General features: G+C 37.5%; 1 protein-coding gene across 1 annotated transcript; it reads right to left on the bottom strand.

The window, feature by feature from the left end:
* Positions 1-5,853: 5,853 nt before the first annotated feature.
* LOC145217776 (uncharacterized) lies at positions 5,854-8,914 on the bottom strand. Its single transcript, XM_080085119.1, has 3 exons — positions 8,664-8,914; positions 8,476-8,600; positions 5,854-8,394 (listed from the first exon to the last, which is right to left on the bottom strand). Exons 1-3 carry the CDS (start codon positions 8,843-8,845, stop codon positions 6,911-6,913), a joined length of 1,791 nt encoding a protein of 596 aa, XP_079941245.1. The 5' UTR covers positions 8,846-8,914; the 3' UTR covers positions 5,854-6,910.
* Between the last annotated feature and the right edge of the window lie 5,479 nt (positions 8,915-14,393).

Genomic DNA, 14,393 nt, shown 5'->3' with positions numbered 1-14,393 from the left:
AAGTACAGTGTGTTTCTGACCCTGTTATTAGTTGAATATATAATACTGCTGTAACTGTGGGTATTGGAGTGGGTCAAGCTGTTTTAGCAAAGTAGACTGCGAGAGATTTACAACAAATGGCATCGAACATATTTTTTATTGCTTGGTATTTGATCTTAGGCAAATAGGGAAAAGCACGGTAATGTGGTGACATTTGACCCAATTAACTCAGTTTCAGTAGCATCAACTGAATACATACAATATAAAAAGTACTGTTCCTTTGTTTTAAATAGGTCAACGACAAAACAACCGAAATAACGGTGAAAATAACGAAATCTTGTTTTTAGATCACAATATTAGTTACACAAGTTAATTAACCAAGTTGAAGGGATGTAAAAAACGAGGGTTTGGACTCGGGAACAACCTTCTCTATAAAACAAATTGACACTGATGGAATATTTGTGAGAAAAAATTTAGCCCAGGTGGAAATTTGAAAACACACCGATCACACACACAAACGAAAAACCTCACCGATGTGATGTTTGTGAGAAAAGATTTGTCCATGGTGGAGTTTTAAAAATACATATGTTGACACACACTAAAGAAAAACCCCATCGATGTGATGTTTGTAAAAAAGAATTTACCCAGTCAGGAGATTTGAAAACACACATGTTGACACACTCCGACAAGAAACCGCATCGATGTGATGTTTGTGAAAAAAGATTTAAACGGGGCGGAGATTTAAAAACACACAATTTAATTCACACTGAAGAGAAACCATATCAATGTGATGTTTGTGAAAAACGATTTAGCCGAAGTGGAGTTTTGAAAACACACATGTTGATTCACAAAGAGACACATCATCGATGTTATGTTTGTAATAAAACATTTAGTCAAAATGGACATTTGAAAAGGCACACGATGATACACACCAATGAAATACCTTATCGATGTGACGTTTGTGGGAAAAGATTTAACCGAAGTGAAACTTTAAAAAAACACATGTTGACACACGTAAAGCTGACTTGATTGAGTAAATTACCTCATTGAAATGATGACGTCACAAAGTATGTTTTTTATATTTCGCTCAGTTGCTATATATGCTGACTCATTTAGTTTTGTTGTCAAAATAAACATTTATTCAACACTTGCACAAAACCGTGATATTTTTCATTGCCATGAACTAAATGCGAATTTAAATTGCACTAATGAGAACAAAAAAGTTTTAAAAAACAGCTACCTAAAAACAAATGGCAGGAATACACAGAGAAAGATACATATGTAGCCAAAAATAGAAATTAACAAATCTGTAGATATTAAAATGCTTTGTTTTGTGATATAAACTGAAGAAGGCATACCACAGTTTGGGCAAGCCACCCTTCCCAGTTTATGGCAAAATTCCTAGGGGTCGGTCAGTCTTTGTAGTTTCTCCCCAGATCTTTCTCCTGGTGGTCTTCCTGTAAATCTCTTGATAACATTGTAGCTGCACAGTCCTAAAAAAATCCGGCTGATTTTGGAAAATAATGCCACTGCAGTAAACTGTATGAGCGTTGAGTAGTGACCATGCTCCAAATACCATTTTATTGATCAGCATGGAAAAAGTAAGTTTGTAATGTTTGGTCCATTTTGTCTCGTTATTCGCCACATAACACAATCTGGCTTTTAAGCATTTCATCTGACTTTGTTAGTGCCCCATGAATGTTCGACAGCAAAGTAAGGCGCTTCGAGTCAGGCCAAGCACAAACCATCACAGAGTCCCCTTCCATGTATACTGGATCTTTGTCCCTTTTTGAGCGAAATCTTGGGTTGTTTAGAATTTTCTAGCATTCCCTTTCAGTTGTAATTTACCGTTCCACACAGTCCGGCATGTTTCTGACTCAACTCTTTGGCCAAATACGGATTGTAATAGTAGCTGTTCATGTGTACGTGGTGATGGTGCACAGAGTTCCCTTATAACGTTGTTTCCTGCATACAGACTCCAATTCAATACATAGCCTGTTTTTGCTTCAGCCACGACATGCCTTTAGCTCTATTTCTGTGGTTTTGTTCAAAGAAAGTTCTTGTTCGTGGTTGCAATACAAATGAAACAAAATGAAACAGGTATGATCAAATCAACCAGTTTTCGAATTTTGAACATACGGTCATAGTTAGAAAAGATTCATTTGGCTGTTCACCGTTATTGCAAAAATAGAGCATTGATCTCTTAGTCTGCGAAATTTCAACGGACAGTGAAGCCAGCATTCAGCATTCTGACATTCATTTTTGATTACAGATTAGTAAAATGCACATATTAGGTAAACAAAATTACACTATTTTTGTTTTTATCGGAGCAAAAATTAATTGCTTTTTATCTTATGTGATACATAGTTGTCACTGTAATAGTATTGTTGGTCTTCTATATATGCACACTCTTAAGTACATTGTTCACAATGGATCCAATCATCATTGGTACTTACACCACATACAAAGCAAGCATGTTGGTTCTTTTGATCTGCTTTTGAGTTAATATGTCTTTTAGGCAGAATTGTTTTTCCTTATTTTTCTGTATTTTCGGTGTTTCTAAAATGTTATTGCCTGCAACACTTCGTTAATGAGGTGAACTTGTCAAAACTGTAGCTATTGTTGCTTTTCTTGTTCTCTTCCCATCTCCGTAAGTTATTTTTGAAAGAGGACTCATGTCATTTACCGTGTATTTTGTGGTTTTGTAGTAGATGACACACTTACGAAAAAAGAATCGGCCAAACCTGAAGAAGCTTCATTCAGTGGTAGACGGAAATAACAAATTGGCAGTTTTTGAAGCAACGCATAAATTGGAATCCTCTATTACAGTGGTTCTCAAAGTATGGGTCGCGCACGGTCAAAAAATGGGTCGCGCTATGGTGATTCAAATATGCCCAAACGAATTATCACTGCATTAAGTAAACACAAACAAATTTACTTAATGTAGTAGTTAAGTCACCCCACTCGACCACGTTGTACAGTAAAATGAACCAATCATTACCCCATACAGACGACAATAGCCTTTCAATTTTACTGCTGCCCACATGGCAATTGTAACATCATAGCACGGGAAATAATAGGACAAGTTAATCATGCGAAAATGAAAGTGGAGATGTAATAGTTTAAAGCAGGGGTTCTTAACCTTTTTCTTTCATTACCCACTTCCGCTACTTAATAAACCTATATTCCCCACATACTTTTAAAACTGACTGAAAAATCAAAATGAATCCTAGTGACCTGTGTGACATATCCCAAAGCACAAATAGAGAATCTTTCTAGAAATCTAGATAACTCCTAGAAATGTAGAATCTACCAGATAACTGCTAAAAGTTATTTACCATAACGTTGCTAGCTTATATCGAGTACAAGTAACCTAATCCTCACCTAAATCTAACTTCAATTTAACCATAATTAACTAAAATCAGCTTTCAGAAATCAGAAACTAAACTCCTCGCACCTCGTGGCCAATCGTTGAGCGGTGACAGGTGTCTGTGACGTAACAATGCAACGAGGATTGCGCCATCAGTAGAAATCGAGGCAAATCGTTACAAATTGTAAAACAGTGCACTAGGACTCGGTGTTTGTTAAAAAAAATTACTTTTGTGACTAACTAATCAGATTTACTTCCTTGGATATTCGAGTAAAACTTAAAACAATTTCCCACTTCCAGACCAGAAAGAATTTCCCACTGCATGGATATTCAGTAATTTCCCACTGGTGGGAAATTTCCCAGCGGTTAAGAACCAGTGGAGTACACATGGAACAACAAACCCAACTTCAAATTACCCACTTGAAATCCTCAAATTACCCACTAGTGGGTAATTACCCACCGGTTAAGAACCACTGGTTTAAAGATTAGTAAGTATTCGTACAAGGAAACATTTTTGGATTTGGGATTCACTTTGATCAATGATCATGGTGCTGCAAAGTCACAATGTGCGTTGTGTTATGTGGTGTTGCCGAATCGAGCTCGTTAAGCCTGCAGCCATTTTGACATGGCCAGACTCATATGCGGCGACGACGTGGCCTCAATATTAAAGTCCGTCTTGTCACATTTTTGATGTTTGAGGCTTGGGTCGTGAGATGTTCATAAGACTCAGATTTGGGTCGCGGTCAAAATAGTTTGAGAACCACTGCTCTATTAGGTTTGGTCGATCAGTGACCTCAAATATCAAAAACAGAACTGTCCACAAGGAAGACTCCAGATTTTCTAAATCCATTCACAGTAGTGCTAACACAGCTGCTTTACCTTAAGCTAACCCAAACATTTGACTTATTTCAAACACTGTCAGAGACCTTCCTGGATGTGCTCGCATCCACATTGTGATCTGCTGGTGATAGTATGTCTCTAATGGTGACTGATGTTTGGAGGCAGGGACAACATAATAACACCACAACTTGAGACATGTTTTGTGTATGGCTTTTATGTCCATCCAGAATTAAATTAGAAGAACCTTTTTATCAATTGATGGATGAACATATTTTATAAAATGCCCCAAACAAATATAAAAAAACATCACAATTCATCCATATCCTTTCTCCTGCAACAAATTCAGCCGTTTGTGACTCTAAAATACTGGTAGTAAACGCATACAAAATAATAGTTTAATGAGTGGCCCTAAAAATGCATGTACAGTATCTGCAATATTTGGTTGATGTTCGGCCAGTCAGTTTACAGCAATGGTTCCCAACCTTTCGTTGACCGTGGCCCCCTAAAAGTAACTTTTGGACCTCGTGGCCCCCTTCAAGCAACCCCGTATGACCTGTGGCCACCTTAAAAATGTAAATGGCAACCTCATGTTGGAATTCGGTACTAATGTCGACTTTAAACAGGTCGAATAGAATAAACAAGAATTCGTAATCATAAAAAATTCAATATAGACAAATAGTATGTGAAATAGTCAATTAAATTAGGGAATAAAGTTAAAAAGGAAATGGAATTTAGTGGGTGTTTCTGGTGAATCAACACCCGTGGCCCCCCGGAACACAGCTCGTGGCCCCCCTGGGGGGTCATGGGCCCTGGTTGGGAACAACTGGTTTACAGTAAAAAAAAAACATAATATAATAAATTGATCAAAATACAAATGTGAAAATTAAATTTTTTTGGTCTACAATCCATCAGCCAATCACAATTTGCAAGTTGTTCAGTCTTTTCTTGTCATTTAAAATTTTGTGATTGATTGTTTTTCAAAACCTGATGTTTTTACCTATGGCCTTCGTAAGTTCAGCACGATTAAACTCCCTGATCATCATTTTGTCGGTATTAGCGGAACCTTCAGCCTTCATATTATCAGTAGATCTGGTTACATCTGGATACCACTACTGGTATTTGCTAGTAGCACCTGCATTTTAATGCTTGTCTTACATCTTCTAATAACTCTCCTGGACCAGCAATGTTATTAAACCTCTCTGACATTTCAATTCAATGCCATTAAGCCCCCTTAACAGTCCTTGAGGCTTAACTGACTTTTTATCCCACGGCGAAAAACGTTACACTTTTACAGTTGTAATTAAGTTTCGAAACTCGGAAAGTGTTTGTGACAACTAAATGAACAATTTATTAGTATGTTTTTAGCTATTTTGGGACTTTTAAAAAACTGCTTTGTTCTCTGCTGAAGGTGGTAGACACAAGTTGTCCATCTCATTGTCACGCGACAGACCCACATGACCGCCATTTTGTGTCCAAATTAGTGCAGCGGGTATAGGGAAAAACACATATTGTTCTTCAATTTAAGCAACTGTAGAGTTTAAAAATAAATTTAACGGCTTAAACTTCTCTAAAAAAATTCTCCTTACTTGTTTTCCTTGCGGTAAGTCGCCGAATACAGTTATATACATTGCTAATTTTGTAAAACAATGCGTATTTGACAGGAATAACTTATAACAGTCGTTTTAAAATTTTCCCGAGTAGGTGGAATACAATGTTTAAGCTATGTTTGTGATGTCGGTAACTGTTGGTAGAAGTTGTTTGGTCGCAGGTAATACGCCTATGTCATAACTAAATCACCATTGCATGGTATGTACTTGTGTTTGCTTTACACTTACTTCTTAAACCACTCTCTAGGTCTACATCAGGAAAAACATATTGCTCTGACACATCTACATATTGCTCTGACACAAGTGTGGTAGTACCCGAAGTTCCTCCTCCCAACAAAAGGTTAAGAACCATAATACACAGTATTCTAACCAAACTGGGTAGTCTGGAATGATTTTCCAACTCTTTTCATCACATACACACCTAGCAAGTTTTTGCTGTTCACTTGGTGCTAACCATCCAAAGAGCTGATGATTGGGGATGGTAGGGCGAGTTTTGTTTTACAGTGCTCAGTGCAGGCTTTTGTTAATTGTTTAAAACTGCAATGTCGTGTCTGCTTAGGCTTGCCATATGTTTTTTACTTTAAACCGGGACACTTCCAAACAATTTTTTTCCCGTTTCTTCTGTGTTGGGGGAACAAAGGTTAGCATAGTAGGTGATATTACTGATATAAGACAACGCCGTCGCGACCTCTTCTGTACGATCTGCCTGAAGGTGGTTGACCTGATCATAATCAACAAAATCTGGCTGTGTATTTGCGAACGCAGCAGAAAACACAGACATTTTTAACGACATAAACATGCGGTATTTTTTACATCAAAAACAGACGATAAGATTTTTATCCTGAAAATGAAACTTACTGACAGGCGGAAGGCTGGGGTGGATACTGTCCAAAAAATACCACGTACACAAAAACAAGGAGTAAACCTTACAGACACAAACGAAACGCTACAATCACACAGCAAATAAATTACATTTTATTCATTCTTTAGCATTCCCATAATTTGAGGAATATTAAGCTAAAATCTATTGCGTTTCAACCACTACTCTACCACCTAACTTAAACGAACAACGATATCCGAATTACTCAACACAAAAAGCAAACACGCAATCAATTTACATTTTGGACCAGTCGTATTTATCTGTACCTCGTACTTTTTTTAAGAACTCGTTGTTCGATTTAACTTTGTCATAAAAATCGCAGCATGACGTATTAGTGTTAAGTTTGCATGTCAGAAGGACTTTTACATTCTGCTCCAACATTCTGCTTTTATTGTCAGACCACATATTTTTCATAATGGAAAAAATTCTCTCCACCAGTGCCGAAGTCCCTGGTAAGCAAAATACAAATTCCATCACCTTTCGAAAGTTTGGAGTGAGTACATTTTTTTCTGAAAGGAAGGCAAACATCTCGACCCACTTTTTTTCACAACATTCCTTTTTCCAGCTTTCGTTTTTATCATGTTGAGACAGATACCGTTTGATTAGCACATGCTCGTCGAAAAGGGAGTCGCTGTTGATTACCTGAATTCCAAACAGGGTGTTAATGTGCTCTGCCGATGAAAGAACACTAGGCCATGATATTTCATCTGCTTTTAGATCAATCCAAAGATGAGGTAACACATCTTTATAAGCATCCTCGTAAAGATCCAGATATGATAGGCATTTTTGATAAAATTCAGTTGTTTTTTTACGGAATATTTTTCCATCCACTTCCCCAGCGTTTTCCAGCTTTTCTAAAAGACACAGTGCTTGGTACGGAATGAAGCTGATCTCCTTCCTTTCACGTAAGTTTAATTTTAGTTCCGACAGAACGTTTGCCATATCTACAGCACTGGCATTTTCTTTTTCCAACTTCAAAATAATTTCGTTAAAGTACTTCAGTAAGCCTTGGACAAATTTCAAATAAAGCTCTTGCGATGGTTCTTCAAAACATCTTCTGATTAGTGTTGGACAGCCTTCCTGGGAGTTAAAGTAAATTTTTAGAGCTTCAAACATATCAAGTATTCTTTGCAAAGCTGGTAACAAAGACAAAAATCTGGTGTTACCATGTTGCAAGATTTGCTGATATTCAATTTCGACAAAGTCGCAAAAATTTTTCAGTTCGGTAACGCGAACAGTGTAAATGTGGAAGTATTCGTAGATTTTTACTACAAGACTTTCCACACACACAGGCAATGTATCCACTGCGTGTTGGAGGCAGTTGTGAACAATGTGAGCAGCATATCCAATGCCTATTATTTTTCTTTTCAGGCTTTCCCTTACTTTGAAGAAAACGTTATTTTTCCCTTTTCTTTTTACACCGCCAAAGTTAGTATTGCAGTTGTCCGCACAGAATCCAACAAGTTTTTCTTTTAGCACATTTTGGTCAAGAATAGACACTAAGTAGTTGCTAAGTATTTCTGAAGTTTCACCACCAAGTGATTTAAACTCCAACAGCTTTACTTTTACGCCCAAGTCGGGCACAAAGTAACGAACCACAACTGGAACAAGTTTGATGTCTTTTCTGTTCGAAGCATCGATTGTAACGGTGACAAAGTTAGCCTTGTCTAACTCTAGCCGTAGTTCAGCCGCTAACGGCTCACGGACTGTTATGTCCTCTGCAATAAATGATTACTTAGTTAGCACTGTAATGATAAAGATGTTTCAAATGTATTGCCATATATATATTTGGTCCTAACCTGGTTTTATGTCATCATGAATTATAGCCAACAACTCCATGAAGTTTTCTTTTGTCATCCTAAAGTTTTGGATCCATTGTGCATTGTTGTACTGTGAAACATCACCTTCCCAGTAGTTTCCTGTCCTGTAACATTTTATAATTCTAAAAAAGCTTCATAACACAGGTTGGCTAGTTACAGTTTACTACCTTGGATACATCCAAATTCTGCCACTTCGCTTGTCAACTTTGCTCTGCAAGAACTTCAGTCCACCAAATAGTAACTTAAACTTTTTGTGTTTGCTCTCTCTGTCCCACTCAACCATCATAATGTAACAGTCCAAAACATATTTTATGACCAGGACAACTCCAAGTATTTCCTGATAGTTCATTTTTATTGTTATCTAAACAAAATATAATACTTAAGCATGGTTTGTTCCATCAGCTTTGGAACCCAACAGTTAACAATAAACCAACTGACAAGAAAAAATGTCAATCAGTTACCCTAACTGCTTATAGGAAACTAACAGCTTGATTTCTCACTTCTACAAAAGCTCTAAATGAAGCAGTGATCCTTTTCACACAATAAAACAGGCGATAATTGTTAGTTACTTTGTAAGTATCCTTTGTAACCAAAACAAGAGGTGTTATAACTATGTTTACACAAACGGATTAAAACTTGTACGATACGCGCATGTAAATAGGTCGCTGGAATGGATCAAATCTCAAGCCGGCTTAAGGCTTAATCCGATCCGTTTGCAGACGACGCATGTAAACAGGGTTAGTGACTGATAACTTCTCATTATCTGCGACATCTGTAGTTTCGTCAGCAAGGTGGAAAAAAATGAAAGGTTTAATTTATATCGCTACCTAAAGTAGCTCGTATATAGTTGCCACATAGTTCAATCAGTTGAGTGTGAACCGTTTTGCTGGTGTACGTTGCATTAATATTGCTCTACTGCAGAATCGTCTCTGCGGAACCTAAGAAGCGCCAAAGAAATTGAAATTGCCATCATGCGAATTTAAACGACCGTTACCCCGCTGCCCAACTAACGGTAAGCCTTGTTTTCCGCACAGCTTAATAGTGGCAACGACAGACTTTAAGAAATCGTGGCGTAACGCTTCTAGTTCACTAGAGCAGTGTTTCCCAACCTACGCCAAGCTTTTGTGAAAATTAGAGCATCTACGTTTCGTAGCGTTATTTTGTTGTTTCCCAAGGCTATGAATTGTTTCCTAATAACAATTTCATGACTAAAAACGAATATTTTTTGTTTGATGTTATTTATTTTACAAACTAGCGTAGTAATTTTCGAAAAACTTTCCTGATTTACAAACAAAAATACAACCCAAATAGTATATCCATGGGTCGCGAGATGCCACAAAACAAAATTTTGGTAAGTATTTGGGTCGCGACAAAAAAAGGTTGGGAACCACTGCACTAGAGCATGGCGAAACCTCCCACTCTGGGTCGTAAAATATTTTAAATTTCTCATGACTATATCTACAGTATTAATGAACAGCTTTTTTAAACCTCTTAATTATTATTGTATTGTTACACGTGACTACGTAACTGCTACATACAGTCTGTGTTAAGGCCCGTTTACACTATGCGTATCGCGCTCGCTCAAACCTGCGTAAGTTTGTTTGTTTCATTTTTTCTGTCTGGTTTCGCGCTTGACTGATTTCGGGCGCTCAAGTCTCGTAGAAATGAGCGAGCGATCGCCTGCCGAGCGTTTTTCTGCGTATCAAGCTGCTTGTACCTGCGCAAACGGTTTGTGTTATCGCTGTGTACGGGTTTCTGTTTTGAAAAAGCTGGTTCAATTGCCAAAAATAAATGATGACACACTATTTGCCTTCAATTTAAGTATTTATTACATGGTTATTATTGCATGTTATGTTTTATTGTGTTTAAATACTGTAATTAATTGCATTTAAAATGTACATTTACCCTAGCACAGCGGACTACATGTTATAGAAACATGAAAGTGAGATAAAATGTCACCAATCTATACAACAACATCCAGAACAGTCCTGTATGATTACCAAGATGCAAAATCATGTTTACTAACAAAATATGATTTAATTTAGATTGATACAAAGCTTTTTCGATCTAAAATAGGTAACAATAAATTTATGTGGTAATTTATGGTCATCGACATTTGCTGTGAGCTGAAAAATACGTCTTGTATATTATATAGTAAGCTTAGGTACGCACCGATAATCGCAGTGTAAACGGAAGGGGTCGCAAGGTAAGGTTAGGTTAGGCGCCGCTAAGCACAGTGTAAACTGGCCTTTACAATGCAATAAGTTAAGCGCACCTGTGCAAGCAGTCATGCTTTTCTGTTACCATTTTGCAATGCGAGGTTAGTAGCAGCTGTGTTGAGTTGCTTAACAGGACAAATAGTGATATTTGTATGTTATCATTTAAAAATGTAGGCTACTGTTATATTTGTTAAGGCGTTCTTGATTAACTTTCAAATTTAGCAGGGTTTTGTATCTTCCAGCAAACCTTTGTATCTTTCAGCAGAGGGGATGGGCGCCCGATAAACGACTCTGATCTCAAACCAGCCCAAGCAAAAAAATGGAAAACCAGCGCAAGCAAAAGTACAGTGAAAAATTTATAAACGTTGGTTTTACGTGTATTTTTATAAATGCTGAGTTGCGTCTTCAATGCGTTATTTGCTCCCAGGTTCTTGCCAATGAGAGGCTTTATAGAGGGAAATTGAAAAAAAAACGCCATATTACAGCGAAACATCCGAATTTAATTGCCAAGCCAAAGGCTTTTTTGCCGATGAGAAAAAGAATTGTTAAGTCAAAGAAAACCATGATAAACCACCTCACAATCTTGGAATTTTTTTAAAAGGCATCGTATGAAGTAGCATATTTATTTGCGAAGGACAAAAAACACACACACACTGACCTGGTGAACGATAGTAGTGCAAAACGTAGTTTTCGTGAAATGGGTTGTAATGAATTTTGGATTCAAATGGCAAATTCTTATCCAGATCTAGCAAAGATGGCACTTAAAGTACTTGTTCCATTTGCGACTACCTACGAATGCGAGACAGCTTTCTCTGCACTACTTGCCATCAAAACAAAATGCCGAAACAAATTGGATGTGACGCATGATATGAGAGTTGCCCTTTCCAAAACTGAACCTAAAATCGATGATCTAGTGAAAGCCAAACAGGTTCACCCATCTCATTAAAATGTACAATATGTTGGCAATAAATTGATGCGGAAACCGGAGTACTTTCGTTGTTTGACGTCCCCTTTTTTTTGGGGGGGGGGACCGTGAGCGGTCAAAAAAATTGAAAGGGGACCGTTTCGAAAAAAAATCAAAAAAGTTTGGGAACCGCTGCGCTAGACTTAAAAAGCGCACAATATTAATTTGAGCGCATAGTTGTAAAGACATACGCCCAAAAAGTAAGTTCTAAACCGTAATTATTGGGGACGTTGCTTCTCGTTAGCACGTATAGGGACGATACAAATTAGCCTTAAGACAGTTAATGAGCGGTTCAGCAGAGGTGAGAAAACTTATGTGTAAAAAACGCAAGGGGGAAATTTGACCGAGGCACGTTACTTTATTTTCACAAACTCTAAACGCGCAAATCACGGTCGGTAAAATCGCTGCAAGATCACAAGCCATCCCACTAATTCGGTAAAGCAAAGTGCTAGCGCAAAAACAACAACTCAAGAAATCTGTGCGTTCTAATTCAATAAACGAAAAATAATGCGCTACCCATGCCTCTGGAATCAAAGATAACCCAACTTGGGTGTGTCAGAAGTGCACTTGAATTTAAAAAAATAAAACTTTAAATCCATTTCATTTGCTAATAAGGTTTTATGCACTTAACATTGAACATTTTTTAACAAACTATGGATATTGTGTTTCCCCAACAGCATTTTATGTAGTGTGAATCAACATGTGCCTTTTCAAATGTTCACAACGTTGAAAAGTTTTTTTCACAAACGTCACATCGATAAGGTTTCTCATTTGTGTGTGTCAACAATGTGTCTTTTCAAACTTCCATTAAGACCAAATCTGTTTCCACAAACATCACATTGATGGCGTTTCTCTTTGGTAACATGTGTTTTGACAAATCACTTCTGCGCCGAAATCTTTTGTTGCAAATTTCACATTGAAATTTGTCTGGTCAGTGTGAGTCAACATGTGTGTTTTTAACGTTTAGCCCAAATGTTTTCTCACAAACATCACATCGATGCGGGTTTGCTTTTGTGTGAGTTAGCATGTGCGTTTTCATATTGTCACTGCGGCTAAACCATTTGTTACAAACATGGCATCCGTAGTGTTTCTCCTTAGTGTGAGATAACATGTGCATTTTCAACAGTCCCTTCCGGCTAAAGCGTTTCTCACATACACCACACGAAAGCGGTTTCTCATCGCTGTGAGTCAGCATGTGTCTTTTCATATTTCCTTGACGGCTAAATATTTTTTCACATACCTCACATCGATGGAAGTTGTATTTTTTGTTGTAAATAGGACTAACTCGTTTTAAGTCATCACCAGACTTGCCGGTATAAGTAATATCCTGCTCTACACTTTCTTTTTTGAAATCTTTTGTACAAAATCCAGCTTTCAATTAACCCTTATGAGGTTCTTTTAAAGAATGCTGTAAAAAGGTCGCAGATAAACTTAATTCCTTTGCAGAGTCTGGAATTGTGTATCCATAACCTCAGGGATCGAATTTTGATCCTCATGGTAACTTTTATTATTATTATTATTTTTTAATCTGCAAAAGAAATAACGTGAAATATATCTTTACCTAAAAACGAACGCTTAAATTTCGGCAAGACAAGCTTGAAGTATTACATTGACAGCTGTATAATGTCAGGAAATCGTTGCCACAGATTAAATCGCTATTCACGCCACCAACAATTTATGCGTTTGTCTCGCAGCTTTGTCGCCACGTGAGTTAACTATCAGGTTGTATTTTCTTGCCAACCTAAATCATTTTGCTCCAAGGTTCGGGGTAGTCAACCTGCCCTTGCACTGTGTGTGGGTATCCTCAAGTCCGAGTTCAAATACATGTAGTAATTTATTGAAGATAATAATTAATGGCAGATAGGCTGCTGTTAACTCACATATTAAATAATACATGTCCTGACGATTTTGCGTGTTACTGCTTCATGTAATCATGAGATGAAATAAACAAACCTCTCTACATGTCTCCTCTCTCTTAACTCTAGCTAATTTTTTAAACAACACATTCTAGTTCATCTAAGTATGTTCTGACTGTCGAACCAAGATATAAGACCGCAGTGACCCGTTGCTAGTCTTGTTAAGAGAAAAAAAGATTACGACGTTGTTTAGAAGTGTGGTTCTCCCACAGACTTAAAGTTTGGTGCTGGCGGACACTTATCAGTTAGTGTAAGGCAGGGAGTCTCAAAGTTTGACGTGTGTATTATCATAAATGATAAAATATAAAAACGTAATACTGTTGGTTGAAAAAAGGGTGCAACTTGATTTTTGCTTGACGTTTTACGCTTAATGTTTAAGGTCGTATGGCTGGCCATTAAACCGTTATGCGACTAATGTCACAGTTTAGGATTGTTCGCAAAAACCACACAAGTATAACCAATCTTCTGCACCTAACTCACAATATTTAAGCCAACAAGCACTCTTAAATGATTGCGGAATTGTCTTCTTAGACATTTCCAAAGCGTTCGATTTGCACCATGGGTTGTTGCAAACGTTAGGTACAGCAAGTTGGCACAAATAGGAACCTACGCACGCTACTTCGGTCATATTTAGTCGGTCGTTTGCAAAGGGTGCGCTTTAACAATGTTTTTTTTTTCGGATTTTATGCCTACCAATGCTGGTGTTCGACATCTTGGGTCCGTATTTCCAACAATATAACTTCTAACATTTCGCTTTTTGCTGATGAAACAGCACTCTACTTCTCCGATAGATGTCCA

Source organism: Phallusia mammillata, chromosome 3 (genome assembly GCF_965637545.1).
Source record: "Phallusia mammillata chromosome 3, kaPhaMamm4.hap1.1, whole genome shotgun sequence".
Lineage (NCBI taxonomy): Eukaryota > Metazoa > Chordata > Ascidiacea > Phlebobranchia > Ascidiidae > Phallusia > Phallusia mammillata.
The sequence above is the reverse complement of the archived record's forward strand: the minus strand, read 5'-3'. Positions and strand labels throughout refer to the sequence as shown.

What these genes read in the sequence shown, in the direction of transcription:
- LOC145217776 (XM_080085119.1), bottom strand. Translation starts at nt 8,845, where the DNA reads ATGAACTATCAGGAAATACTTGGAGTTGTCCTGGTCATAAAATATGTT. An exon ending in AGAATTTGGATGTATCCAAG is followed by an intron (nt 8,601 to 8,663) that starts GTAGTAAACTGT and finishes AAAATGTTACAG; the next exon opens with GACAGGAAACTACTGGGAAG. An exon ending in TCATGATGACATAAAACCAG is followed by an intron (nt 8,395 to 8,475) that starts GTTAGGACCAAA and finishes CATTTATTGCAG; the next exon opens with AGGACATAACAGTCCGTGAG.